General features: G+C 60.9%; 11 protein-coding genes across 11 annotated transcripts; all 11 read right to left on the bottom strand.

Annotated features, from left to right (window-relative positions):
* Nucleotides 1-87: 87 nt before the first annotated feature.
* LDBPK_351990 (hypothetical protein, conserved) lies at nucleotides 88-2,832 on the bottom strand (the record flags this gene model as incomplete). The annotated part of the gene is made up of 1 exon (XM_003864733.1): nucleotides 88-2,832. The coding sequence occupies one exon, from the start codon at nucleotides 2,830-2,832 to the stop codon at nucleotides 88-90; it is 2,745 nt and encodes a 914-aa protein (XP_003864781.1).
* A 1,139-nt stretch (nucleotides 2,833-3,971) lies between these two features.
* On the bottom strand, nucleotides 3,972-7,157 carry LDBPK_351980 (hypothetical protein, conserved; the record flags this gene model as incomplete). Its single annotated transcript, XM_003864732.1, has 1 exon — nucleotides 3,972-7,157. The coding sequence occupies one exon, from the start codon at nucleotides 7,155-7,157 to the stop codon at nucleotides 3,972-3,974; it is 3,186 nt and encodes a 1,061-aa protein (XP_003864780.1).
* Nucleotides 7,158-8,301: 1,144 nt separating this feature from the next.
* Nucleotides 8,302-10,074, bottom strand: LDBPK_351970 (hypothetical protein, conserved; the record flags this gene model as incomplete). The annotated part of the gene is made up of 1 exon (XM_003864731.1): nucleotides 8,302-10,074. One exon carries the CDS (start codon nucleotides 10,072-10,074, stop codon nucleotides 8,302-8,304), a length of 1,773 nt encoding a protein of 590 aa, XP_003864779.1.
* An 845-nt stretch (nucleotides 10,075-10,919) lies between these two features.
* Nucleotides 10,920-11,918, bottom strand: LDBPK_351960 (hypothetical protein, conserved; the record flags this gene model as incomplete). Its single annotated transcript, XM_003864730.1, has 1 exon — nucleotides 10,920-11,918. The coding sequence occupies one exon, from the start codon at nucleotides 11,916-11,918 to the stop codon at nucleotides 10,920-10,922; it is 999 nt and encodes a 332-aa protein (XP_003864778.1).
* A 2,680-nt stretch (nucleotides 11,919-14,598) lies between these two features.
* Nucleotides 14,599-15,234, bottom strand: LDBPK_351950 (ribosomal protein L32-like protein; the record flags this gene model as incomplete). The annotated part of the gene is made up of 1 exon (XM_003864729.1): nucleotides 14,599-15,234. One exon carries the CDS (start codon nucleotides 15,232-15,234, stop codon nucleotides 14,599-14,601), a length of 636 nt encoding a protein of 211 aa, XP_003864777.1.
* Nucleotides 15,235-16,779: 1,545 nt separating this feature from the next.
* Nucleotides 16,780-17,487, bottom strand: LDBPK_351940 (hypothetical protein, conserved; the record flags this gene model as incomplete). Its single annotated transcript, XM_003864728.1, has 1 exon — nucleotides 16,780-17,487. One exon carries the CDS (start codon nucleotides 17,485-17,487, stop codon nucleotides 16,780-16,782), a length of 708 nt encoding a protein of 235 aa, XP_003864776.1.
* A 717-nt stretch (nucleotides 17,488-18,204) lies between these two features.
* Nucleotides 18,205-20,064, bottom strand: LDBPK_351930 (hypothetical protein, conserved; the record flags this gene model as incomplete). The annotated part of the gene is made up of 1 exon (XM_003864727.1): nucleotides 18,205-20,064. The coding sequence occupies one exon, from the start codon at nucleotides 20,062-20,064 to the stop codon at nucleotides 18,205-18,207; it is 1,860 nt and encodes a 619-aa protein (XP_003864775.1).
* A 706-nt stretch (nucleotides 20,065-20,770) lies between these two features.
* LDBPK_351920 (hypothetical protein, unknown function) lies at nucleotides 20,771-22,117 on the bottom strand (the record flags this gene model as incomplete). The annotated part of the gene is made up of 1 exon (XM_003864726.1): nucleotides 20,771-22,117. The coding sequence occupies one exon, from the start codon at nucleotides 22,115-22,117 to the stop codon at nucleotides 20,771-20,773; it is 1,347 nt and encodes a 448-aa protein (XP_003864774.1).
* An 863-nt stretch (nucleotides 22,118-22,980) lies between these two features.
* LDBPK_351910 (hypothetical protein, unknown function) lies at nucleotides 22,981-23,961 on the bottom strand (the record flags this gene model as incomplete). Its single annotated transcript, XM_003864725.1, has 1 exon — nucleotides 22,981-23,961. The coding sequence occupies one exon, from the start codon at nucleotides 23,959-23,961 to the stop codon at nucleotides 22,981-22,983; it is 981 nt and encodes a 326-aa protein (XP_003864773.1).
* A 688-nt stretch (nucleotides 23,962-24,649) lies between these two features.
* On the bottom strand, nucleotides 24,650-24,967 carry LDBPK_351900 (60S Ribosomal protein L36, putative; the record flags this gene model as incomplete). The annotated part of the gene is made up of 1 exon (XM_003864724.1): nucleotides 24,650-24,967. One exon carries the CDS (start codon nucleotides 24,965-24,967, stop codon nucleotides 24,650-24,652), a length of 318 nt encoding a protein of 105 aa, XP_003864772.1.
* A 1,011-nt stretch (nucleotides 24,968-25,978) lies between these two features.
* Nucleotides 25,979-26,593, bottom strand: LDBPK_351890 (ribosomal protein L15, putative; the record flags this gene model as incomplete). Its single annotated transcript, XM_003864723.1, has 1 exon — nucleotides 25,979-26,593. The coding sequence occupies one exon, from the start codon at nucleotides 26,591-26,593 to the stop codon at nucleotides 25,979-25,981; it is 615 nt and encodes a 204-aa protein (XP_003864771.1).
* Nucleotides 26,594-27,765: the final 1,172 nt, after the last annotated feature.

Raw genomic sequence — 27,765 nt, 5'->3', positions numbered from 1 at the left:
GCTTGACCTCGTTCGCCCCACCCCTCCCTCCCTCCCTCCCCTCCCTCCCCTCCCTCGACTGCCCTCAAGAGCGACATGGCTTTCTTGTCACCATGTCACCACCCCTGTGCGAAGCCACGGGCCGAACACGGCGCCTGTACCTCTGCCGGTAGAGTGGTCCTGGGAAATTCCAGCAGACCCGACGTCCACCACCATGCCCCTCCCCGCCACATCGACGCGGCGGTTCAGCAAGCAGTTTGCGAGTTCGGCCGTCGCGTAGCTAGCGAGAGTCGTCGCGGGGCGCGTGCTGGCGAGCACCAGTGCCTGAACAAGTTTGTTCTCAGGGGTGCGTACAAGTGCAGTGGTTGCCGCAGCCGCAGAGCCCTCCGAGTCGTGGCGGGTCGGCGCAGCAACGCCGTCGTGATGCTCACCCTCAACACCGCCGCATCCGCGGCGGTCTCTAGCGGGCGCGTACGAGGGTGCAGTGACGTTGACATCAGCATTGCCGTAGATCTCGAGCCGCCGCCGGTACATCCGGTAGACCGCTTGCTTCTCCGACTCAGTCACAGCCTCTGCGCCGGCAAAGGGTGGTGCACTGAACGATGGGGAAGACGTGCTCGAAGCTACGACTTGGGCAGGTGTCTGGGAACCTGGCGGGGCACACACCGCCAAGTAAAGCGACCCGAGCAAGGGTAAGGTGTAGTATCGCAGATCCACCTGATCGCCTTTCACCAACGAAACCCCCAGTTGACTGCCCTCTCGAATGTAACCATGCCCTAGGAGGGTTTGCAACACGGCGCGCAGCTCCGCGTGTGGGAGCTCCTGGAGGAGCAGCTCAAACTTGTGTGCACGCACGGCGGTTCGCTCACGCAACTCTCGACGCCACTTCGGCTCGGCAACGCGCAGCGGGAGGCTGTTCTTGCGGCTGGAGCACAGCTCCAAAAGCGACGTGAGGAGACGCACCGCCGCCTGCACCGTGCCGTCCACTTCCGATAGTGCATCCTCACGCCAGCGCCACGACGCGGCACCGCTCGAGTTGGCCGCTGCACGATCGAGGAGAGACTTCTCCTCCACCAGCTTCGCCGCCTTACACTCCCTCTTGCCCTTCGGCGGTGCCACGCCGCCGGAGGAGAGCGCTGCGCCAGTCTTCAGAGCCCTCCGCGTGGAGGCGACGCCATTTTCAGTGACGGCGTCGGTGGCCGCCGGAGCGGCCAAGCGAGGGATGGGCTCTTCACAGAGAGAATCAACGACCTGGCGCACAGCACCGACGAGCTGCTTCATGTGACCTTCTCGATACGTGTCTTTGGCAGCCACCATGACGGTTTTTAAGGGCTGATCGGCCGGAACCAACGACGCCGCCAGCGCGTAGATGCTGCTCTGGGACAGCAGCAGTGACAGATTGTGAAGATAATGCACATAGCTGTCCCTGCTGCGCACTTGCGCGCTGGAGGTCAGGAGGTATTGCAGCATGCGTGCGTACAAGACAGCGTTCGCTGCAACGGTCGGCACAAACGATAGGGACTGTGGTGAGCCACTCCAAGGCCGCCGTGGCCGCGACTGCATGTGCTTAAGGTGCTCCACTAGATTCATAGCTAGCTTCTCACCTAGGCGGCCCTCCTCCAATAGCTGAGGTGGGAGAGAGGAGAGGAGCTCCGCCTGTGTGGACGCCAGGACAGGAATGGTGGCACCGCGCGGCGCTTTTGATGTATCGCGGCATGCGCCAGCCAAGAGTCGCGCCGCACTGTGTGCCTCCTTCGACGCGATGAGACAGTGCAGATGCCACGAAACGCGCTTCTCGCGAAGGTCAGCGGACATGAGGCCGCTGGACCACACCACCACAGCTGGCGAGGCGGACACGGCGTCGAGCGAGAAGGGGGGCAGCGACGGCGGCTGAGAACCGGGTTGGGTAAGCTGCGTCCAGAGCGACAGCCACCAGGTCTCCCGAGTGTGGCCTGCAGCGAAGGAACCGCCGTCGCCCTTGCTACGCTCGGCAGTCAACGAGTGAGACGCGCAGAACGCGGCCAGGGCCACGCCAGCGGCGTCGAGAGAAACGCAACTGACCTCAGCCGCGAGGCGCAGCGCTGTCTTGGACGACGGCGCCAGTGCCACCCCACAGAGGAGCGTGAGCCACTTGAGCAAAGGCAGACAAGGCGATGACGCCGAGCGGCACGCGTCTTGGGTGGGAAGCCGGGCAGCAATGCAGCGCAGGATGCCCGCGGCCGTGACACGCAGCGGCGACGCCGCCGCCCAGACGTCTCTAACTTCCTTGGCTGCCTCACCGGCGCCTGTCGCCTTCCCCGTGTCCACCGGTGCACGGCTGTGTGCAATCGGCATCGCCGCCGTCCCAGTAGCAGCAAAGCGTGCCGACACCCAGGGCGGCCAATCCGACGGACTCAGCGCCACCGCCACACAAGCGCATGCCGCTGCCGCGAATGAATCGGCCTCCCCCTCGATGTTGGAGAGCAGGCGCTCCAGCTCACTGCATGGCGCACCGACTGCCGTCTGCTGCTCACGTACAAGCGCGCAAAAGATGCGGTACGCGTCCCGCGTGCCGAGCGCGTCGCGCAGCGCCTCCTGTGTAGGCGTCGCCGGCTTTGTGCGCGTCGCCAGAACGTTCGCGGACGGCGCCGCCAGCACGACGGCGAGGGAGGTGGTTGAGTGGATGATGTCCACCTCCGCTAAAGCAGGTGACTGCGCCAGTGACTCATGTGCGGCCGTTGCAGCCGCTGAGTCGAGACAGAGTGCCTGCGCACGCTGGAGTGAGGACGGAGGAGAGGGATGAAACCCTCCCGTGAGGAAGCGAGGGCGCCGAATGCACAGCACAGCCTGCCAGTGCCCTTTCCTCCCGAGCATGGCTTGCTTTAGTCACCAGAGCGGAGGAATGTTTTAAGAAGCGCAGGTGATTCGCAGGTACGATGCTGCGTGGGGAGAGGCGTAGTCACGTCCTACGCGCGATGCCCTGCTCCGAAACCCTTCCCCTTGTTGAGAAAGACGCCCGCACCACAGTCCACCGCGACGGCAACGAGTGCGCCTGTGCGTACGTGGTCAACTCTGTGTGTGTGTGTGCAGTGCAGAGAGGTTTACAGGTACTCTTTGAGGTCGTTGCCAATCCTCAGGCGAACCCTAGAAGAGAGGAAAAAGTGGAAGAGCACGTCCAGCAGTGTGAAAGCCGGCAAGAGAGCAGAAGTAGGCAAGGGGTATGGGGGTGTTGGGGTACAGAGAGGGCAGCGCCGCTAGAAAACGGTGCTGCATCCAGGAATGTGTAAACTGCTTTTCGCGCTGCTTTGCCTTTCCCAGTGAAGCGTGCAAGAACGCAACCCTCCCTACTCACCTCGCTGTCTGTCTCGCAGGCCATAGACGGAGAAGACCATCTGCAGTCTGAATAATAAACGCCTGGCGCCTGATGACCATGAAGACGACGCCAAAAGGAGCGAGATTCCCTCGCAGTACGTCGCCGCGCAGCGCATGCAGTCACCCGCCAATCGAATCCAGCCCGACTCTCTCGCGCGGCCCTCGACGATTGTATGCCTGCGTAGCTGTGTGCCCAATAGATTTCCTTTTCCTGCATTGATGTTAGACAGCTCACCCGTCGGTGTGTGTGTGTGTGAGAGGTTAAACGCGCTTTATCAACTCGCTCACTGAGCAACTGTGTGGGGAACTCATCGGTGCGCACGTATTTCGGTGAGGGGCACACATACAGGCCTACACAGGCACGCTTATTCGAGAAACAAGAAAAAAAGCTGTTGTCGTCATTCGCATGAACGAGGCGTCTTGCACTTAGCGAGATTCACACACAGCAAATGGGCCCTCCTCAGCGTGTGTGGCACCCGGTTAACATCATGCACCTCCACAAGAGTGGTGGACCACAGGGGAGTTCGCTGCCGGGAGGAGACACCCTAACCAGTGACCGAGAAGTGGAGTGAAAGGGACTAAAGCAGGGGAGCGGCAAGGCACAGCTTCGCCGTTGCTCTCTCTCTCGTCCTTCCACCTTGCTACAGCGCGTTCAGCATCACCATGAAGATCTGCGGTGCCAGAGAGGCCCGACGTGCCTGCTCTACAACCGTCTTGGCCCTCAGCAAATCTTTGGATACCGTGCGCTCGAACAGCACGTACGCCACCCAGTCCTCGGCGTTGGCCCGCTGCACCTCCGCTGTCGACGCCTTGAAGCACACGCTCGACGTGGTCCCTGCCTGCTGTGCGAGCTTCTTGGCCGATGTACCGTCGTACAGAAGCGGGAGAAAAGACTCGGGGTGCTTGGAGACGTCGTACAGCTGTAGCAGCGCCTCATACGCCTCTCGCGCCGCCTGCACAGCATCGCGGGCGACCTTGTCGGGCGGAGACACGTTGCCTGCCCGAGCAGATAGAGGTGTCGCAGGTGCGCAGGCAGAGCGAAAAAGTGCAACGCCCTCCAAAAATGGAAGCACGCAATGCGTCTGCGCGAAACGGGGTAGCGGCTGGCACCGCTGCGCCAGCGTCAGCAGCCCTTGCACGTCGACGATCCAAGCCTCTGCGAGGTCGCTCTCGGCGCGCTGCAGTGTCTCGGCAACGGTGTCACGGGTGCACACTCGACGTCCCAGCCAGGAGAACAGCCGGCACCGCAGCAGCGAGGTTACTCCCTCCAGCCGCGCCCACTCCTCTTCGCGGCTGAGCGCGCTGTGCGGCACCCCACTCAAAAAGAGCAGCCCAGCTGCGGCGAAGCTCGAAAGCCGCGTGCTGGAAGACGACGCCTCCGCATACTTGCACCCCGCCGCTACGCCGCTACCGCTGGTCTCACCGTCACCATCGTCGTCGCTGTCACTGTCGCTGCGGCCACTGCGCGAGACCGCCGCGTGAGCCGAGGGAGCCTTCTCCCTCATCTGTGTCGGGCCCTCCAACTTCTCCAAGGCGCTAAAAACGCGCCAAAGAGAGAGCGGGAGCCGCGCTGGTGCAGTTGTACCCGCGACTTGGACAAACTGCAGTGCGCTGGATCGATTCAGCAGCACGTCTTGCGTCTTGGCCCACGCATCTTCACTCGCCGCGTCGCTGCTGCCACTCTTCGGCACCTTCTTACTGCCGCTGCTCTTCTCCGCAGAAGCGGGCATGTCCACAGAAGGCAGGAGGCCGTGCTGGTGTAGTAGCTTCATCACCGCCAGGCGACGGCGCGTTCGCGAAGCAGCCAGTGCGTCGCCCGAGTCACCCCCCTCTTCCTGCTGTCCACGCAGCAGCGCCTCCTCCTCCTTCCACCACACGATGAAGCGCTCCACGTCCTCCGTGGTCATCGCGGTGGCGGTCTTGAGCGGCGTGTACGGCGGCGCGCTGGCAGAGCCCCCGAAACCGCCACCGGCGCCTTGCACCAGCGCATCCCTGTCCTCCGACTGCAAGAATTGCTCCAGCTGCACTATCGACCACGTCATAAGCGCCGTAGCACCGGCGGTGCCGACGGGGGCCTCGTGTCTAGCGCGCGACTTGGCAGGCGGATGCATGTCAGCCGCCGAAGCCACCTCTCTCAGCAGCCTCTCCGTGCGCTCCCGCGGCTCTGTGACGCAGTCTTGTAGGGTTGCCTTGTCGAGCTGTGGCTGCCCCAGGAGCCACTGGGCCGCCGCCACGATATCCAGTGTTGTGTTTGTCTGCCGCGCGGCTTTCCTCTTGCTTTTATTGGTTGTCGTCGTCGACGCTGCGGAGCCGGCAGCAGCAGTTGGCGGGGTTCGCAGCAGATGCGTGCACACCCGCGACACCCCCTCAGCCGACAAGGCGGCGACGCGACGCAGGGCCTCTGCAAAGGCGCGCCGCACAGCCGGAAAGCGTTTTGTCGAGTCTGTGTCAGCTGCCACGATGCCGGGCAACTCCGACAGCGCCGACGTCGGCGTGAACGAAAACGCCATCAGTGAAACGACTGCCTTGACAGCAGCACGACGGCGGTCCTCCCGTGACGGGGCCAGGAGTGAGGCGCCGACAGTCGGCTGCGGCTGCTGCTGCTGCCCCTGCTGGTCTCGCCGCTTCGAGGACAAGACGCCTCCGCTGCCGCCGCTGGCGAGGTAGGTGGTGGTGTCTACTATGGCCGTCGTGTACCGGTTCATGATCAGATCCTCCAGGGCGAGATAGTGCGCAAAGACAGTGTCAATGCTGTGTCGGTGACGCCACTGCGTGCGCACACGGAGCCGCTGCTGGTCGGATGCAATGGTGAGGGAGGACGAGGCCGACGCGCCGCGAGCGCCACAGACGCGCGCCGCCTCCACTGTCACGTCAGCGGACCCGCTGCAGGCCTCGGCCATCTTTCGAGCCGCCGTCGTCACCGCAAGCTCCACAACCTCGCGCGCGAAGGCGTAGGCGCCAGCGACCGCCAGCAGCTGCTCCAGCAGCACCGCCCCACTGGCAGGGCTGCGAAATGCCTCCTCCACAACTGTCTTGGCTAAAGCAAGGTCGAGCAGCACGTGAGCCATGTCCTCGTTTTCGGCCCGCAGCTTCGGCGCTATCGCTGACGTGGCCTCCTCCTCTTCAGCTGCCGCCACGGCATCGTCGGCGCGGTTCTCTTCGTCCCCGTCCTCAGCCGCCTTCGCCGCGCGCTTGCGCGCCTTACGCACCTCCTCGCGGTGCTCGGCCAGCAGCCCTTCGAGGAGACGCTGCACAAACTTTAGCTCCACACGCAACGCGCAGGCCCACACCACGGGTTCTGACGACATGGTCAGCAGCGCCTGCTGGATGATTGCGCGGGCGTTGTCTATGTTGCGCTGCGAGAACCCCTGCCATTCCGCCGCCTCTACCCAGATGTCACTGCGCCGGGGGTGCATCACCATGAGCTCACCGTAGAGGTTGCTGAGGCTGCCATTGCGCTGGAACTGCTTCATAAACAGCACGCACTCCTGCCGCAGTGCCTCGTGCTCTGCTTTGCTGCGCAGGTGCTTGAGGCCGATCTTGTAGATGCCCTCGATGCGGTCAACGATGTCCCAGCGGTGCTGCAGGTTGAGCTTCGTGTAGATGCAGTACTCCCGGAGGCGCTTCTCGAGCCCCAGCTCGTACTTGATGGCCCCGCGCACATCGAGGAGGAGGAGAGGCTTGGCAACGAGACGGAACTCCCAGTGCTGACGCTGCCGTGACACCTCGACCGTCTCTTCGCGCGTGAGGAAGCCGCTCGTGTAATACTCATCGAGGGCGGGCACCAGCTTCTCCAGTCTGGTCTCGATGGCTCGTGCTCGGGCCATGGCGACTGTTAGCTAAAGAGGTTGTGGAAATGATGCGAACCAGCAGACGGGTCTCTGGTGACAAAAGAGCTGCGGCCAGCGGCCAGGCGCTGTGCAGCTGCCCGCGTGTCGACTGCTTCGCTTCGTCCGTTTCGGGTGCAGTGGCAAGCAAGCGAGTGAGGGCGTAGCGCAAGCTCGATGTGCAAGAGCACTGAAGCCGAAAAAAAAAACGCACGCGCACCCACAAAAGCACGTCCCGCGGTATCACAATGCCGCTTACGTGTGTGGTCGATAACGACGAGCTCGTGCCTGTGTAGGAGCGGATACACTCTTCACTGTCACTACGCCACCAGTGCCGGAAAGGGGTGTATTGTATGTGCGCGCGCGTGTGTATGTTTGTACGCGCGCACAACGCGTGCGGGGGATGCGCACCCGTTTTGCGATTGTCGAAGCATCAGAGAGAGGGAAATCAGAGAACGTGATTGAGCATATATATTTAAGGCGGAAAGGAGAACGAGGTTGTGCGTGCGTACAGCCAGTCCGCTGCTGCACTTCATGAGGCTGCCACCGATGGTGACGGCGAACGGCACAGAAGGTGCCTAGAGCAAACTGCACAGGCCCTTCTCCCCACCTCAACAAAAAAGCTGGGAGGATAGGGGATGCCGCCATAAGCACTTGGGCGAGAGGTGCTGGCAGCAGCGCGTTACGCTACCCGTCAGTCGGCCACCCACCCATCCCCCTAAACCCCCTCATCTCGGCAGTCCTAGTCGGCCAGAAAGCTATCCAATTCCCTCTGCTCCCACTCTGCTGTTTTCGTTTCCGTTTCTCGTCCACACGAACGTCAGAGCCGCAGCATTCCTCTCCTCTCCTCCCTTGCGCCCCACCTTGCTCAGACACGGACACGCGCAGAAGGGCAGAGAGACAGAGAGGGAGAGGAGTAGGAGGGCAGAACGAAGAGGGAAAGGGTGAGCGCAGGCACCAGAAGTGAATGGGAAACCCGTAGAAGGCGAAGAGAAAAATAAAAACTGTAAGGACGTCGAGCATACCGCGTGCAGCAGCGACACACAGATATGCGCATGCATTCCCATTCGCCTATACGAATTGGAGGCCATCACTCCCCGAGAACGCACCGAGTTCGGCGTACAGGGTTCGGCAGCGCCAGCCCTCAGTGCCGCTCCCAGAAGCCGCCGAGATCCTCGTCGCCGAAGGGAACGGCGCGCTGCCCATGACGGCGGCGCAGCTCCTTCTGATACTTGGCCTCCGCCTCGCGTCGCTCTCGCTTCTTGCGATCTATGACGGACTCATTTGGCGGCGGCGGCGACAGCGGCGGAGACGACGCAGGCGATGCGCGGTCCTCCGGCTGCTCACGCGCCGCCTGCTGAGCTGCTTGCGCGTAGCTGTAGGCGTCGCCACCACCTTTGTGGGCTGAAGCGTACTCTGGGCTGAAGTTGGCAGCCCCGGCGTCGGCGCTGCCGCCGTAGTGGCCGCAGCTCTTCAGCGGATCGAAGCCCGACTCCGTGCGGTTCATCACGGTCTCCTTCATCTTCTCCATCGCCCGCTGCGCACGGATGTTCTCAAGCGACTTGCGCATCATGTTGAGGCTCTCAGCGTCCTTGCTGTCGACTGTTTCGTTGAACAGAGAGCGCATCTCGGAGCTCACGTTGTAGTCCCACACATCCTTGTTCTTGAACTCCTCCACGTTCGCGTACACGCCGGTCGGGCTGTAGTCCTTCCGCTCGCCTTGCATTACAGGCTTGCCGGTCGTCGTGGTTGACATGAAGGAGTCGATGTCACCTGGGCGGTCGCCGTTCGTCTTGGCGGTGTTCATGTCGTAGCCCAGCGCGCTCTCCTGTGTTTCTTGGTTGAAGGCGCCGCTACGGCCAAAGACGGCGCTGTTCATGTAATCCTCCTCCGTCACCCACCTCTCCTCCATATGCCAGAGCGAAACAGGGACAGGGATGTGGCGGGCCGTGCGGCTCTCGTCCAGCTCCCAGTGCTTGTACTCCTTCGTCACGCCCCCCTCGGCGCGGCGCCGCTGCTCAAAGCGGGTCTCCTCCTGGCTCTGACGCGCGACGGGGTTCTTCATTTGCTTCTCCACCTCCAGCAGGAACTCGAAGATGTCGGACGAGTAGGTGCACATGGCCGTCCCTGCGAGCTCTTTACAGTCGCTCTCTTCGTGCACCGTCGCCGTCAGCATGCCCACACATTTGCCGTTGCGCATCACGACAGAGCCGCACATGCCCATCTGGATGCGGCCACGATCTGGGTTGTCCTCAAGCGCCGTTGTGTCCAGAAAGAAGTGCTCGCGCGTGACGGTGTGCACGCGAGCGCGGACGCCGGTAGGGATCATGAGAGGCTCTGGCCCCTTTTCCTCGTCAAACAGCGACTCATGCGCCGACATGCCGTACACCCAGACGTGATCGCCGACCTTCAGCGTTTCGTTGATCTCAAGCCGCGGACGTAAAATGTACCCTTCGTTCTGCATCCACATCATCTTCATCTCGCCACTGCGCTTCAGATTTTGCTCCGGATGCAGGACGCACAGGTCCAGCCGCGGGTTCGAATGCACGAAGACGTGTTGATTTGACGTGAAATGCTTGTACACGGCATTGCCCTGCATCGAGACGAGCCGAATCTGTGTCATGGTGTCCGCCAGAGTAATGTGCGAGACAAATCGGGTTGGCCCCTGCGGGGGGTAGTAGTTGGGGTAGTCCCACGGCGTGATCACGTGCGCGCAGGTGATGACGTGCGTCCAGTGCCCGCTGTACTGCGCGAAGTTCGGGCCGGCCGTCTGGCCGAGCCAGTCGACTTGGAAGCACGTCGCGTCCATCAGCCGCCGCCATCGGTCCGTCTCCTTGTGCCGCCACTTAAACCGGGTTTGCACCGCCATCGAGTACGGCTGGAACCTCGCCAGCACGACAGAGCTGCGGCGCAGCATGGCCGCTTTGATGGGCTCTGTTCTCGCTGCTCTCTCTGCTGAGCCTGTCCATCAAAGGTCGAGTGTGCGCGCGGAAGCGGGTATGCTTTCAAGCGTGTTGTCCCGGTCCACGGTACACCGGATGGGAGAGAAAAAAAGAGGCGGTGCAGAGTGTGCGTGAGAGTGAGCGATACCGAGAAAGGGTGGCGAGCCATCCGCAGTCCGTGGACTGCAGGTGACCACGTACACAGCGGAGCTAAGAGGCGTGGCCTCTACTGTAGGCGGATATGGGAAGCGAAAAGGAAAGGATGAATCCTGGAAACTGTGCCCCCCCCCCTCCATCACTCCCTCCCTTCCTTCCTTCCCCACACCGCCACCCGCCTCGCCCTGCCGCAACTTTCCAGTCTAACAGAGATCACCTGCTGCGTAACTTCGTCACATAAACTTGGTGTCTTCAAAGAGGGAGAGGGGGGCACCGCAAGCCCGACAACACGGAAACCTCGAATGGATGCTACACTTGATCATTTTGGCCCTCTTCACACACTCTTGGTGCCTCAACGTCCTGTCCCTCAGCCTGTGCAGCGAGTCACACGCAAGAAAGAGAGACGAGCGGAGAAGGCCGAAGACCCTTTCGCTGAAGCACCGCATTCCTGATCGACCGTTTGCCGTGGGAGAGGAAGACCGACAGTGCGTGAAGGGCGTAAAGAGGGAGAGAGTGAGGCTCAAGAACGTAAGATAGGAGGCCAAGTATTGAGACCACCCCGTGAAGGAAGTAGCGAGACGAGCACAAAAAAAAAGTAGCGGGGAGGAGGGAACTATCAACTGATACAGCTGGAAACGGAAACGCAACGCACTCGTCACTTGGCTCATGACCGGCGCAGGAGCACCACCGCACGCGGGCAGAGACTCTTCACGTCGCCGAAGCGCGTCACCCCTTCGCGCCACACCAGCGGTGCAGGCGGGAAGCCCGTGACGAAGCGCACCGTCGACGCATCCGTCGCGTCCGCCACCTCATCCAATGTCAGCACGAAAAACGCGAGCTGGTCCACAAGATCACTGCGCAGGAAGCGGCGGTCATAGTGCTTGCCGGACGGGCAACGCACACTAATCTGCACCGTCTCGCTAGTGGCCACGTCGGTGGAGGGCTCATCATGCAACTTACTTTTTGCTGCCTGCTTCGCAGACTCGCGTTGCCGCTGGCGCTCCTCCTCGAGCGCGCGTTGCCGCGCTTCTTCCGCGGCCTGCCGCGCCTTATACTCTGCCTTGAGTCGCTCGGCAGCAGCGAACTCCTCGGCGGCCCGGCGCGCTGCAGCCTCCCGCTCCGCAGCCGCACGACGCTCCTCTTCATCCTTGCGCAGCAGCTCCTCGAGGATGGCTCGATCTGCAGCTTCCATTGCAGAGTCGGCCTCGGCTTCAGCGATGCGTGCCCGCTCGCGCGCCTCGCGCTCGGCAGCGAGGACGACGCCCTCGGCTAGCTGCCCATCCCAGTCGTCGGTGCACAAGCGCCACTCGCGACGGAAGGTTTCGCGGCTGTGGTAACCTTGCAGACGCAGCACTACTGTGTTGCCCACCAGGGCTGCTACAAACGGAAACGCATGGGCGCCCAGCTCCTCCGCCAGCAGCGCGCCCTCCGTATCTGCCACGCTCACGCCAAACAGAACGCTGCTCTCGTGCAGCAGGGCAATGATCTCGTCCGTGGCCAACACCTCGCGCAGATACGCCTCCGTGTTTTCATGTCGAGGGCTGTGCAGGTACAGGACAAGGTAGCGGGAGTCCTGCTGAGCGTGCCGCTTTGCCTCCTCCAGCGTACCCTGGAAAAAGGGGACCTTGAGTTTGTACGTCGTCTCCACCTCGTGCACGAGCATTGTGGCTGATACGCGTGCGAGGAATGGGGTATCCGCCAAGGTGTTGGTCAGTGCGCTTGCCCTGAAGAATGGCAAACACACACACACACACACGCACGCACAGGTGGGGGGGGGGGTGGAAGGAGGAGAATGCAAAGGATATCAGCAGAGGGCAAACAGTGAGCCAGAAGCGGCGGCACAGACACACATGCACGCGCGCACAAAACGGCGTGGGTAAGTACGCCGATGCATACGTGTCGCGCGCGAAGTACGCGTGAAGCAAAGCTTCCGCAGCAACAGAGGAGGGTGGGGGAGGGGCAAAACGAGCAGCGAGAAAGAGAAATGCCGCCCCTTGTTATGATACACAACGGATTGATTACGGTGGACGTGCGTCGGCCCCTCACAGCAGGAAACAAGGTGGCGATCGATGGATTACGGCAAACCTTGGAGCGGGCTCTTCCCGTGTCTGATGCTCCTCTGTGGAGACAAATGGAGTGGCGCAAAGAAACAGGCACGCACTATCGAGCCTCGTATGTGTTATGCCTGTGTGTGTGTGAGCCGCGTCTTCCCGTGATGAAAGCGTATGCGACAGGTGAATTCGAAACAGGCAAATTGTGCAACGCAAATTCTTTTTTTTTTGGCTTCTCTTTCCGTGTAGGTGAGCGCACGTGTGTTGGTTTCACCATTCTGTGAGGCACAAAGTAGCACCCCGTGAATGGTTGAGGGAGAGGTGGGAGAAGGGGAAAGGGATGAGGAGGCGTAGAGGAATGATGGCAAGGACGAGAGGGGAGATGTGGGAAGAGCAGCACCGAAACGTAAGGTGGCGCAGCAGATGAGGAAAGACGAGACGAAAAGCGGCAACGGTCAACGGCAATGCCAGCGCGTGTGCCGGTAGGACCAGACACACAAGCCGTGGGTGCGTGATGGCCTCGATGATTCTTCTTGATTATTCGTATTTGGGAGGGAGGCGATCGGGCTGGTCGCTTGCCTCTTACTCGTCCTTACACGTTCCGCGGTGCAACCCGAACGCACAAACGAAGGCGCTGTGTAGATGCTGTTGCGTGGAAGTGCGTGCACATACACCGCCGCAAAGCACAACCGTGCGAAGGGAAAGTGTGTCGCAGAGCTCTAAATATAGGCGTTGAACGAGGATCGGGCAAAGGAGGTCAGACATGATCACGCTCGCACGAAACAGCACGACGTCGCAGGGCCGAAGGCGAGGTAGAATTGTGTGCGTGTGCGTGTGTGTGCGGGGGTCATACAGGCGTAGGTGAATAGGACTGGGAGTCTCTCCCCCTTCCCCCACCCTTTTTTTTGCTTATGCCTTTGTGCAGCCCACACACGTGCGGGCGCAGTCGTGAAGTCCTGCCACCCTAACGCAATCTCCCCTATACAGCGTTTGCAGAAAGCGAAGCACCACGCAAATGTAGCGCGCGTGCTTTTTTTCCGACAGGGGGGAGCGTGGCCCGTTGAGTTTCCAAACTGCTCGAGGAGGCAGCGCCGAACATGGCCGGCGACACAAGCAACGACAAGGACCTCAATCGCTACACGGCAAAACTCTTCCGCACATGGAGCATACGACTCATGCTCGGGCGCGGGTTCGTCTCCGTCTACGGGGGCAGAAGGGCAGCAGATCGCGGCGGCTCAAATGCAAGGCCGAGTTGGCAAAGGCTGTCCACGCGATTGCCGCAACGCGGCCTGGGCGGTGGCAAGCCTCCCTCAGCATTTTTGGTCGTCCCTTCAGCGCTGGCTAAAGGATGAGCGGCTTCAAGCCCCGCTATGGAGGAAGGGCTACTCTTTGGATTCTAGGCCGGTACTGCACCGTGTCCCGCTATACACCCTACACGCACGACAATCTTATGGGCCTGGCAGCGATCCGCTATGCAGTGGACGACGGGCAGCGCACACACACGCACACATACACACACGGATAGACCCAATCGAAATGCAGAGCGCATAAGCCCCCATAGGTGAGCACAAACTATGGGAGAACGACGTCTGGCCCTGGCGATAAGATGTTTAACGGATAAATGGAACCCGAAGGCGTAGCGAGGGCACGGTCACGTTCGCTCTCCCAACATGTGAAGGAATACTGAAGAGCGCATATGGCTAGCAGGAGCGCCAGCAATATACATCACGTTGTGTGCGTCCCCTCACCTCCTCTCCATAGCCGAGCGCGCCTCGATGAGAAGACAAAACGGCTATGACTGTTTGCATGTGTACTTGTATACATGCGCTGTACTCGTTTATGGGTATGGGGCCACCGGCACCCGCGCATCCGTTGAGGTCGTCCCCTTTTCGCCTTTTTTTCCTCCTGTCCTTGTTCCGCTTGATCTTTGGTCTTCGTTTCGGATGCGGTGTCGCTCGAATTGCCCCCCCCCCGCAGTTGCACTACGACGGAGCTCGCAGCCACACCACACACTATTCCTCGTCACGTGCTCCCTCTGATGGCCCACAAAAAAGGGGGCGGAGGTGAGGTGAGGAAGGGCAAAAAGCGCCTGCTTGGGTGCGGCCAAGCAGAAGTGCCGGCACTCTCCAACACAACTCACACAGGCAACCGTTATTGTCCCCTCTTGTTCGCCGTCGCGTGTGTCTACTTTTCGCCCCCCCCTGCGCTCGCAGGGGTTTGCGCGCGACCCGCACCCACTTTCCTTTTGGGGGCCCTATACCAAAGTCACGGCCGCACGCTCGTTGCCCTCCATCAAGCCCGCGAGCCGTCGATCTCCCCCGTGGCATCCTTCACGATCCACTCAATGGCTTCCTCTGGAGTGTCGACAAAATGGATCGCGTTGGCCTGGTGGGAAGAGAGCTGGAGAGATTCAATGATGCCCTGGCAGCACTTCTCCCACGGGTCACGGAACGCGACGATCACCGGCATTGGAAGGTCGCTGGGGTGAATGGTCTTCTGCACCCAAATGGTCACCAGCTCCTGCAGCGTGCCTGTCGTCCCAGGCAGAACGATAAAGTAGCGGGAGTGGGTAGTGAGCTGCTCGATGCGGTGCAGCATCGAAGTCGAGTCCAACAACTTGGTCAGGTACTTGTTCCCCTCCGTGAGGCGATCAGGGAACACCTCCGACACGACGATGCCGACAACCTCGGCTGACGCGGCACCAGAGCCTGCCGCTGCCGCATCCCTCACCTCGCGCGCGCCTTTGCTGACGGCCTCCATAGAACCGCCGTAGCCGCCCGTGATGACAGTAAAGCCGTTCTGAGCGGCAAGACGGCCGACATCCTCAGCCTGCTGCCACCGCGGCATGCCAACCTCCGTGTGCGACCACCCAAAGACGGCGACTGCGCGCTTCTCCGTGCGCTGGTAGTCCGGAATGGAAGATGGCATGGTTTGTTACCTTTTCGGCTGATTCGAAGACTGCACTGGAGAATAGAAGTCTGCAAAAGCCAACGTTTATCAACGCCTACACGCGCTTTCCCCGGCGAGGAGAGGTGGATGTCAAGGAGGGGAAGGGGGAAGGGGAGTGCGTGTAAAAGAGAGAAGGCAAGAACGGCGGTGGTGACAGTGCCGCTGAAGACGGGGAGAGCGGGTGGAGGGGGGAGGGGGGCGAAGCAGAACGAAAAGCACCCAAGACAGCGTGAAAGAAAAGGAGCGAGCGAGCGAGCGAGACGCGTACGACGCGCAACAGAGATACGTGCAACACACCGGATGAAGGAGGTGGAGGTGGTGATGATCAGGCGATTAGCGCAGCAGGCGTGAGCTGGAACCAGAAACAGAGAGGGAGAACACAATCACACCAACTCAGGAGAAGGGCGCAGGAAGCGTGCGTAGTGATCCGTTGATGCGTGTATGCCGGAGCAGCTGGTGCGTTCGTAGACCGTCAAGGAGGAACGCAAGAAGACAGAAAAGATGGGGAGATGAGAGCAGAAAATCCGAAGAAGAGAGAAGAGGCAAGACCCGCGCGTGGGTGGGGGGGGGGTGCGGAGGGGTGCGGCAAGAGCAACAGAAAAACAAAAAGCGATTAGACAGCTTGGATGAGAACGGCAATGGGTGCGTGTTTACGTGTGTCAGCGTGTGTCTGTGTCTGTGTGTGTGTGTGTGTGTGCGTGCGTGTCTGCCGTACATGTGCACACACGCGCCGATATGTTTGCGTGGCAGTGCGCCGACGGAGGGAAAGTGCGAAAACAAAGAGGCGGCAGAAGGAGGCAAACAGAAGAAAAAGGGGAGAGAAAAGGCGTGTGTGCGAGTAGAGAGGAGCGTCGCAGAGAAAACACAGCCAGCAAGCATGCAGCACTCGGTTTCAAGAGCAGGCACACATGCCATGGAGGTGGCGTAGCGCTTCGATTGTGTCGTGCTTGTGTCCGAGTGGATGCTACTTCGCGAGAGACAGGAAAGCGAGAGGCAGCTGCGCGGGATAGTCGCAAGCGACGATCAGAGTCTTTTTCTTTTGCTTGTATGTGTACTTATGTGTGCATGTGTGAAGAGACGGATTTAGTGTGCGCGTTGCGTTAAGGTAACCTCGTGTCATGCCCTGCAGTACGATTATGTTTTGAAGGATGGGTAAAAGAGAATGCAAAAGAGGGCCGGCTCGTGTCGTTCGCGCAACACGCGCTCACACAGCTCCTCCGCCTCCTTCGCTGTCGCTGCTCCGCTGAGTCACCGTAGTTCTTGCTGTCAGGACGCACTCTGACTACACGCACGCACTAGCATGGTGTCATGGTCTCTCTCTCGCTTTCTCTGGGCCTATCTTCTTTGCTCAGTCCCGTGAAGAGCAACGGCGAATGTGCCACCGGTCGCATAGTCGAGCGGAGAGAGATGCCAGACCATAATACACGCCACTTGCACCGTGAAGCGGCAACACACAAACAAAAGGGTAGCGGGGCTGACTCCTCGTGTCGCGCCCCTTTTGCGTGCTCTTCCGCGGCGCGCCTCTCACGCCTTCGGCGCTCCTATGTCCAACGTGCTCATAATCTGCTTCGCCACGGCGTCGGGGGGCGTGTCGATGACGGGGCCGAAGGCATCATGGCGCATCTCCGACTTTTTGTCTTCGATCCTGATTTCGTCCTTGCCCGCCTCATCTTTCATGGCACGTAGGAAGGCGTGGTAGTCGAACTGGCCTGGTCGCTTGTTGAATGTCTCCACCCACGCCTCGTACAGTTGGGGGAAGGTGTAGTACTTGAGCAGCATCTGGGTAATGAAGATGCAGTCGAGGCGGTTGAAGACCTCGTCCTTGATTTCGCAGCGCACCAGTACCAGCTGCTTACTACGGGCCAGTTCGGTGAAGAACTGAATGGTCATGTGGATCTGCGCATCGTCCTGCTTTTTTTGCCACTCCGCGAGTGGTGTGACGCCCACGAGGTCGTCCTTAAAGTTGGTGACAGCGTTGAACAGCCCTTTGTCGCGAAACACCGGAACCACAAAATACGGCGATGCCTTCAGACGCGGCTCAAGGGCGTAGTACGCCTCGGAGGAGATGGTGCGTCCCCAATACTGGAGGAACTGCATGTGGTGATTGTTCCAAATAGTCGCCACCTGCTGTGGGCTGGACATCTCGAAAAGACTCTGCTTGCAGACTTCATCGAGCGACTTGCGGCCAGGCCGCTTGAAGTAGCCGCGGGGCACGCGAGACGCACGCAGCATATCCTCTCGCTGCTCTGCAAGGTGTGCCGTGGTGCGGAGTGGGAAAAGAGGGGAGGAAGAAACAGAGTCGATGGGGCCGTGCAGCACCAGGTTCCTGTGCAGTTGCTGAGAAGAGAGACGAGGGGAGGCTTGTGGAAATGAACGAGGTAGGCGAGGTGTAGAGAGGCGGAGAGTGGCGTTCCAGGTATCGTGCAGCAGTCCAGGACGCCTCGTATGTGTGCGAGCGGAGAGGGGAGGCGGGGGTGGCGCGCAGAGATCGAAGGAAAGGAGGTGGGAGGGGGCAATTCGCGCTCAGCCGACGTGCGGGCTCAGAGTGTTCCATCGCCCCGCCTCACGGCTCTCTCTATCGCGGGCAAGAGATGCAACGACGCTGCCAAGCCTCATTTTTGCTGTTTCCTGTGTCGGCTGTCTTCAGTGCGGTATTTGTGGCTTGGGACAAACAAAGCTCAAGGGCGGGGTAGGCGGCAGCGCCCCTCCACCGTGCGCTGAGAATCTAGATGCCTGGCAAGAGGGAAAACAGGGGGGGGGGGCACGAAGCGACACAAAACAAAAAGAGCAGCAGACACGGCACGCATACACACCCTGATAGAGAGAGGTACACCCACAGCGGCAGTGCGGAGGTGTCTGTCCCTTGCACGGCGACACAAGCCGTCGCCGATGGCCAGCGGCCAGCAGTGCGACTTCTTTCGGCTCTTTCTCTTTCGTCGCCGGTGCCTCTCAGTGAAACACGGCTCGCCGAGGTGCGGTGGCGCTGTCAAGGGGGTGCACCTTTGGTGTTTGATGCATCCGGCTGCTCGCCGTCGCAGTGCGGTAAAGACGCTCATGGCTTGCGCTCGAGCATCTCGAGGAGGCCACAGAGCCGCACGGACTTGCGTGGGCGCTACTATCACCCCACAAGCTGCGCCCTCGTCGCGGCAGCGAGAGTGTGGAGGACGCCCGCGAGCCGTGCGACCCACTACCACTGCTGCCCCGGCGCTGGGGCTTTCGTACCCTCTCTGGTCGTCCACCGGTGCGACCGTGCGGTGCCGGTGAGTCGCCATCCCCTTCTCTCGTGCTGCTGCTACCATCGCCTCTGCGGCTGCGTGATCGGCGCCGAGGAAAAGCTGCTGCGGTGGAGGCAGCTGGATCCGATGGTGGCGGTGGTGTGTCGAACCGCGTAGAGCGGCGCCGGTTCGTGGACGATGAGGAAGGCGCGCGCTGCCCATGAATGCCACGCAAGGCGGCCGGCGGAGGCGCCGGAGACGTCAGCGTCTGCCCACGTCGCGTCGCTGATGCACGGGATGCGGCGCTGCCCGCCGATCGCTGCCTGCCGTACGGCGGTCGTGACGACACTCCGGCGTAGCCGTCGTCTGATTCGCAAGACAGCGACCGCAGATACGGGTTCTCGCTGCGGCGCTGGTCACTAGCAGACCGGTAAGCACTGCCTCCGCCACCGGTGGCAGCGCTAGCGGGTTGCGAAAAACGACGCTGGCTGCGCCCGCGATCTAAAGTGCGCCGGGCCGTCCGCTGGCTTTCTAGTGCTTCCTGCAGCTGCACTCGCAACTCTTTGTTCCTAGCTCTCAGCTTCTCCGCATCCGCAGCGAGTTGCACCTGCTGCTGGAAGTCTTTGCACAGCCGCTGCACCTCGTGCATCTTGTGCCGGCTCAGCTGCACCAGCGCCTCGTTCTCCCGCCTCAGCTTCGCGTTTTCGGACTCGAGCAGGGCAAGACGGGATCGCGCGCGGAGCAGATCGTGGCGAAGTGTGTCCGCCTCTGACGCAGCTGTGGGAAGGGAGAAGCTCACTACAAACGGCTCTAAAGTCGCCTCAGCTAGGTTGGCTGGAGAAGCGCTTGCCGTACCCGTGCGTGCACGCAAGACGCCGCCGGCTCCCTCCGCAGACGCCCCCTCTGAACCACCTGTGTGGAGTGGAATAGGAAAGATGGCGCGAGTGAAATCGACGTCGTAGTCTAGTGTCAAGAACCGCTGCTCCAGAACCTCGCTCGCGATGTCCTCGTCCAGCTCAATCACTGTGTCGCCGACAGCGGTGCGAACACGGCCTTTGTCAGTGTTGGCCGTGTCTTCATTCCCCGTCATCGTTAAAGAGGCGAGAGCAGCTGAGTCGATGTCTAGCTTGCCGGTGCGTCTGCGACTCTGTGGTCCAGCCTCGGCGCCGCGCGCGATCCGGGACGGAGTTGCATGCCGCTGTACGTCCCGCTGAATGCGCTCCTTCATCTCCGTAACGGTCTCTACGAAAAAGTGTACGCACGGAGAGCGGCCAATAAGAGCGTCGTAAAGCATCTGCACAAATTTTGCGAAGGATTTGCGGACTCCAGCGGACGTTGTCAGTGCAAGCACATCCGTCTCCGTGAGCGAAGCAACAAGCCGCAGCGGGTGGTGCGCGGAGGAGGACGTGAGAGGCTCAGTAGCTGCGGCAACGAGCGTCTTGACACAGCCGCTGTCGTCGGCGGCCGACGCGTCACCTTTGATGGGCCTTGACGCGTTCCCGGTGACGGTAAGGTGGAGCAGCTGCTGCTCCGCATCCGAAGCAAACCGTACCACGTAGCGGCCACATGGAGAGTACACGGTGCACTCAGACATGATTTACGATCGGGTTTGTTGTCTTCACAAGCGTAACGGGGTGTGTGCTGGGAAGCTGGAAGAGGGAAGCCGTGCTCATTCAGGTAAAGAGAGGAAGATCAGGGGCCTTCGACTCACTCGTAGGAACGGCGTCAGCCTTCTCTCGCAGATCAGTGGATCAGGAAAAGGACGGGGGAAGACGAAGATGCGGCACAACAAGTGCGGCACAACGGCAAGAGCGCGTGAAAGGTGTGCAGAAGAAGAGCTGCAGGGGCAGTGAATGGCGGGCTCCCCACTCCCCCCCCCACTCGCGCGCCAGCGGACGACCCCCGTTCCCCGCATAGCGCAGCATGAGGGGCATCGCCCGGGCACGTGCAATCGGCCGAAGATACCGGAGCCGCATACATTCATCAAGGAGTGTGGTGCGTGGAAGATGCACTTCTTTGCTTTGTTTTCCGTTTGTTGATTCTCTGCTGTGACGCTGCGGTGCGCGTTGCCATCGCCGTCGCTCGTGCGCTGCAGCTGCGCGCAACGTGGGCAGACACGAACGACTCCCCTCTAGACGCAAAACGAAATGGAGAAGACGGAGGGCAAAGCACGCGCCTCACGGAAGGCAACATGCACACCTGGTGTGCACGTGCCGAAAAGAGGGCGACAGAAAATGTGCGCCACAGCATACTGCGCTGGTTTTCTTCTCTGCTAGGCCGGCGCCAGCGTCACCGTGCTCTCACACCAGCACGCGGCCCTCCTTGCTGCACTTGCGGTACACGACCACCGTCTCCGGCGCCACAGCGTCATTCACGATTCGCTCGAGCGCCTCCGCCACAAAGTTGTTCGAGTCGTTCTCCTTAATGAGTGGCGCCGCCGTCGGCTGCTGCCACCGCGTCAGGACGCCAACGGGAATCGCCACCGCCGATCCCACGGGGTGCGTGCTGCGGTCGAGAAGATAGAGTCGCGCCGCCTGCCCCTGAGGGGACGCGGCCTCCACGACATGCCCTAACGCGGCGTCCCGCGCGATGTCGAGGAATGGAGGCGGGTAGAAGAGCGGGTGCCCAAAGTGGTGACGCTCCTGCTCAAAGTACTCCGCCCACGCTTCGGCGCGCAGCTGATGGTAGAGTCGAAGCACCTCCAGGGCGACCGACGGATGGCAGGCAGCAATATCAGGAAAATTCGCCACACTCGCGTGTGGTGCGCAGCCGTGCATGTCTCCCTCAGGTACTGAGGGGCTAGCTGTCGCGGTCGGTGGAGGAGAAGGGCAGAAGGATGATGCCGCAGTGCTCTCCTCTGCAGCCTCCACCTTCATCGGCGCAGCAGAAGGACTCTTGACCGGCGAATAGGAAGGAAGTGGCGCTTGCTCCTCTGCGGCTGCGTCGCCGAGCGCGCCAGCTTCGTGTTTGTGGTCACGCAGTACGCCGGCGGCCACCAGCGACTCCCGTGTGCGTGCCCACTCTCGCGCGAAGGCGTGTTCGACTGTGCGCGAAAGGGTTGCGTTGAACTGTGGGTTGCGCAGCACCTCCATCCCCATGGCGCAGTCGGGGTGACAGTAGTAGTTATACTCCTTGTCGATCTTTGCCGCAGCGGAGCGGAGCGCTTGCGGCGACGGCAGTAGGTTCGTGTGCGAAGAGTCGCGACTGAGCGGTGGGGAGACTGACAAGCCCGATGGCGCGGCAAGAACAGCGGCATGTGTAGGCGAGCCCGCAGTGCCCTCGCCATTGCGCGGCTCCCGCCCGGTGTACTGTGTCCGCCGGTTCCTCGCAGCGGCCGAAGCGGCGTTGGGCAAGCCGAGAGTACCACCCCCTGCACTTGTTGCGGCTGTCGAAGCCACGGCTACCTCATCGTAGAGCCACTCATTTGAGTAGACGTCCCTAGCACAGGTTATGTGCGTGCGAGACCCGCAGGCGTCACACCTGACGGTGGGGACCTCAGCAAGCCACTGCCCACACACGGAGCACAGACAATAGAAGCAGGGCACCGGCGCGCTCTCTGGTATATCGGAGAGCTGTGCATCAACGGAGTGAGCGCCGCCAAGCACGCCTGCTGTGGAAGGCGTGAAAGACACTAGCGTGCCCGCCATCGCAGTGCCCGGCACGCGACCCACTGCGCACGTGCACGGCATCGGGCTCATCTCTTACTCCTCGGGTTTGTGCTCACTTCTGCTCCCTTTCTTCTGCCTCTCGTTTCTGGCCCGCACCTCCGTGTCCGTGAAGTCTGCGTTTGCAGGGGAGGGCGGAGACAAAGAGAGGCATGGGTGCGCGCGGGTATGTGTTGGCACGTGGCCGCAATTGGGACGCGTCATACAGCGGAGGAAGGAAGTGAGGGAGGGAGGTGGAGGACAGCACGTGCAAAACATTCGAAAATAGCGAAGAGCACAGAAGCTGAGAGGATGCGTAGTGACACTCGATGGGGAGAAATGACTTGGGAGCTCGTGCCAGGCGCCGGTGCGGAAGACGAAGGAAAAGGAGAACAGACGATCTCAAGCCCAGCCAAGGTGCATTACAGTATATCGCGGGCTGTGAATGGATCGAAGGAGTGGAAGGCGGTCAAGGGAACTGAAGAGTGGCACTGCAACACTCCGGCCTACACCCATTCCTCTCTGCTCCTCCCTCTCTGAGTCGACGAGCAACTCCTACAGCATTTCTTGATCGCTCCTTTTTTTCTATGCTTGTGTGTTCAGAGAGCACGTGTATCAGTGCGGGCGCGGGTGGGTGTACGCCTCGCAGCAGGAAGGCGGCGTTTAGGCTCGTCGAGCAGCAGAGCACCGGAAGCAAGAGGTCCTGCACAGACGTCATCGCCCATCTCCCTCCTCTGGCCTTTCCGATGAACACTCGCAGCGTACGGAAGAGGGGGAGAGCGCGGCGTAGGAGAGACAAAGCCGTCGACAAAAGGAGGGGGTGCAACGCGGCCCATGGAGAAAAAGAAGACGGTCGATGCGTTGCACTACACATACGTCGTCGTTTCCAGCTTCGTCAGCAGCGACTGCAGCTGCTGCGACTGGCTCGTGAGGAAGTCTCTGGCAGGGCCAAGGAGCGCAGATTCATAAAACAGAGGCTCCGCTCCCACCTCACGCGCTGCTGCAGCAGCGCCTGCCGAAGTAGTCATGCTAGCAGCCACGATGTGACACCACAAAAAGAAGAGCACGAGCCAGACGTGGCGGCTCGCTTGCAGACGAGACCGTCCCCCCTCGTTCACCGCAGACGCGTCATCAGCTTCGATCGGGTGCATCTCAGCCAAGATGCGTGACGGCGAGGTGGATGGCTCAGCAGCTCGTGAGGACGGGAAAAACAGCGCGTGCACGCATTCAACCTGAGAAGAGGGCATGGCGGCGGAAGCGACGGCCGCAGCCGCAGCCTCCGCGTGATCGTACAAGCACTTGGACTTGTCTATATACGCGAAGGGGGTGTTCACCAAGTCCGTGCGGTCAAGCTCGTAGGCCTGCTGAAGCACCGCTGCGTATACGCGCTGGAAGGCACCCTCTCTCCCCTGTTCCCAAAACCACCGGATGGCCGGCACTGCCAGGGAGGCCGACCCGTCCGGGGCCGCGCTGCGTGCCTTGTCCTGAGTAGCAACCACCTGCCTCGCCTGAAAGCGAGCTGCCCACTGTTGCACTGCCCCAAGCCACTCTCCCTCTTCGGTCCCTCGGCGCTGCTCACGCACGCGCACCTCCTCAGTCAAGTAACGGATGTACGCCTCGTTGCCGGCTCCGCTGGCGTCGCCCTCGCACCCCTTTGCGTCGGGGGCGTCACTTACTGATTCAGGTGTAGATTGCAACGGATTCGGTGTTGTTTCTTGCTGTTGTTGCAGATGCGCATGCTCCCGTGCCCGCCTGTATACGGTTCGGAGGAGCGTGTAGTCCTCCGTGCGCAGCACGCACAGCCGCGCGACAGCATCGACGAGGTCAGCCGCTTGTGGGTCAAGCATCTGTGTGCGTGCGTGTTGCCTTCGATTGATGCGTTCGTGTCACCTGCGGGTGCGCAGCGTATAGGTTCCATGTAACGCGCGGCAGGTATGCGGTGAGCCTTGTCCGCTTCCCTGAGCACGGGCAAGCTACGCGACGGGCTGCGTTGTTAGGGAATGGGCAGCGAGTGACGGAGGAGCGCGTGGCACACAAAGGCGTGCGAGGACCGCACGCGGAGGGAGGAAGGAGGGAAAGGAGCGAGACAAACGCGCAAAGATGGGAAAACGATCAATGAATAAGAGGAGATTGTGCTGGTTGCTGCGACAGTGCACCTGCGGCCGCGCCGCTAATGGAGAGGAACTCTCCTCCAGCCTACAGCGACAGCTGCCGCTGTGCGCAACTGGAAAAGAGCATAGACACCTGCAGCCATGCGTCTCGCACAGGGTAGGGGGTGCATCACCTGGCTTGGCCGATGCGCTCGCATTCCGCACTCCGAGGTGCCCTTCAAACCTCATCGCACACGCGTTGGGATGGAGGGGGAGGGGGAAGGCATGGCCCGGACTGACGTCCATGGGGGCACATGAGGCGTACACCGACATGTGTGTATGCGTATACACGCTTGTCGACATCGCGGGTGTTTGTGTGATATGCTTGCGTTCACGAAAATGAAACTAAAAGGAAAAGAAAGAGCCAGGAAGACGTCGCACTCGCCTAGTGGTGCTTCTTGGTCGCATGGCGAAGCGCCTCCTCCATCTTCGCACGCTTCTTCTTGGCTGCAGTAAAGTCGCCAAGACGCTTCTTGCAGTACTTCAAGGCACGCTTCTCCTTGCCGACACGCAGAAACTCCTGCACGCGCTTCTCCAGGGGAGAAAGACCGACGAGGTCCGCAATGATGGCTTTCACAGCGCGCAGGTGCTTGTGGGGTACGGCAAACCGGTCGTTCGGCGACGGCTGGCGCGGGCGGCGGGTCGTCACATGACCCTTGTTGAAGCCGGCAATAATGCCGGTGCGGGGAGTGGGAGCAGACATTCGTTCCTCTTGGTGAGGGGTTGTAGTTAGATTTTTTTGTTTTTTTTTGGGGGTGGGGGGTTTCGATGACGACGGTTCGTTGCAGAACCAGTCCAGTGGAGCGCACGGACGCAGCGGAGGTTGCGGCGATGATGCGGCACCGGTAACGCAAGTTGGGTGAGCGCACGAGATGAGCACGTGTGTAGGTGCGCGTAGAGTGCAGTGATAGCGACGGAAAGGAGTGGAGGGGAAACAAAGCATCGCGATGCAGCAGTAGAGAGAATGAGTTTAAGGAAAGAGTTAGAGGAGGAGGAACAGCGGTGACCAATCACGAGAACACCGAACCGCCTGCACGAGTGGCAGCGTACAAGTGGTGCGCAGGGGCATAAGCGGAGAAAAGGGACCGAGGCGGGCACGCTTCCCCCGCCGTCTCACGGAGAAATCGTTCACGGAAAGGAACAGAGGAAAGCGCAGTCTCAGAGACGAAAAGCAAACAGTGGCGACGGGTCGAGCAGAAAAGAAGCGCCTATGTGCCTCCTTAACATCAGTCGTCGTCGCGACCGGCCCCCCGTCTCGTTTCTCGCACTCTTCGAGCGCACACACACGCGCGTCTTCAATCCCTCTTGAATGCACTCCTTCGACCTCTGCCGCCGTAGCAACGATAGCCACAACTGGGGGGAGGGGGGTCACAGTGCTATTCCCGGCCGACCGTACAGGAGCAACTCAAGGTTGCACGCGTATCCGTGTTTCAGCATACAGTGATCTACTTTTTTTTTCTGGTAAAGAGATCAAATAAGAAAAAGAGAAATGACACTGAGCGCCGCGTCAGCACCGCAGCGGACACGCCCGCGCCGTGCCCATGTATAAGCGAAGAGTGAGAGCTCAAGCACGGCAAACTGTCCACCATGAGCCCCCGTCGCCGTCGCTGTCGCTCGTAAGAGCTCGATGCGGGAAGAGAGAGGAGACCTGCGTTGTCTCGGCACCCTCGGTGGCGTGTGTGGTGCGGCGTCAGCTGCGCCCTGGATGGGTTTCTTAACGCTTGCGCAGGAACACGATGCGGTTGTTGCGGCGCCACGCAGCGCGGTACGACGGGCGCAGCTTGGAGGCCTTGTGACCCTTGTGGCGCAGACCACGGTGCTTGCGACCAGCAGAGGTCAGACCGCGCTGCTCGCGGTGCTTATGCACGGAGTTGACGATCCAGTTGATGCGGGGGTCGCGGCGGATGGTCTTGCACATCGGGTCAACGGCGATGACCTCGTACCATTTGAACGTGGAGTCCATGTTCACCCAGTACGAGTTCAGCACGCGCAGGTTGCCGAAGCGCTTGCCCAGACGCTGCTCCGCAACGGCCTGGTTGTTCTTGTTGAGCTTCATGCCGAGCACACCGCTGGTCTTCGGCTTACCGTACGTGATACCCTTGTGGACCGGGCGTTTGCGGCCACCACGGCGCACGCGCACGCGGAACACGCAGAAGCCCTGCTTCGTCTTGTAGCCAAGCATGCGGGCTTTCTCCGGGCGCGTGGGGCGGCGCAGGCGCACCACCGTGTGCTGGTGACGGAACTCCCACGAGCGGATACGCTGGATAAAGCGCATCACATCGGAAGACTTCTTCTTCCACAGCTCGTTCAAGTACATGAAAGCCCCCATGGTTACTACACCTGGCGCTGTCGGTCTGTCACACGGCGGCGTTGCACGTCAGACAGAGGCACCGTCACGGCAGCGACCGCCGTGGCACGAAAGGAGAGCCATAGGAGGAGAGGCGGTGCGAGAGAGTGGTTGAGCAAAGACGGAAGAGAAAATAAAGTAGGCAATGAAGCGAGGGAGAGACATCAGTGCGAGTGGAAGGTGCGGCCGAAGCGGAAAGCAACGAGCAAAAAAAAAAAGAGAGGGACGGATTCAGTGTGGCCGCAGCGCCATCCGATGCGCGTGCCACGCAGCCCCACGCACGTCGGGGCGGGTCGGTAACCCGAACGGACTTCGTATCGTTAGAAAACATGGCAGACACCCGGGAAAGGTGGTGGACACACGCACATCTCCCCTCTATCTTCCTCCGCAGAGAGAGAAGGGCACGCCCATCCGCATCAGCACCAACCATTCCCTAAGAAGGACGGCAGCATCCGACGGGCGTCTCTCCGCACAACGGAAATGATGCGCCCCGATAAAAAAAAAAAAAAAAAAAAAAAAAAAAACAACTTTCCTCCTTTTTCTTTTGTCTTGGGAGGGAGGCACGGCCGCGTCATGCCTGTGCCGCTGTGAAAATCAGTAAAGCAAACAAACCGCATCGAAAACACTAACACACGCACACGCCGTCAGAGCGCAAACAGATGGCCGCGCGGCGACGGCAGGTTCACGCACCGCCTTTCGCGAAACGCCGACCACCGTCCATCCGCGCACCGTCGCGAGGAAATGACAGACAGTGGCATTCACCTGCACCAACGCACTGGGGAACGTACACGAAAGAAGCCAGCGCAGCCCTCACAAGCAGCGGCTGACTTACTTGCCGAGGCGCTCGCGGATGGCCGCGACCTTCGCCTTCGCGGCGGCCCTCTTCTCCGCGCCGCTCAGCTTCTTCGTCTTGTAGCTCTTGTGCGCGACGCCCTCCTTCTTCGCCTTCTTCGGCAGCGACTTCGACGGGTCCGCGCGGATCGCCGCGTGCGCCTTCTTGTACATGCCCTCGATGCTCTCCGGCAAAACCTTCGCGGCCATGTACCTCGAGAACTGCACGCACTTCTCGTCGGGGTTCGAGCTCGCCTCCTCCTTCACCTGCTTCAGGTACTCCGCCACGTGCTTGCCAAAGATGCGGTCGCGGTGCACCTTCG

Source organism: Leishmania donovani, chromosome 35 (genome assembly GCF_000227135.1).
Source record: "Leishmania donovani BPK282A1 complete genome, chromosome 35".
Lineage (NCBI taxonomy): Eukaryota > Euglenozoa > Kinetoplastea > Trypanosomatida > Trypanosomatidae > Leishmania > Leishmania donovani.
The sequence above is the reverse complement of the archived record's forward strand: the minus strand, read 5'-3'. Positions and strand labels throughout refer to the sequence as shown.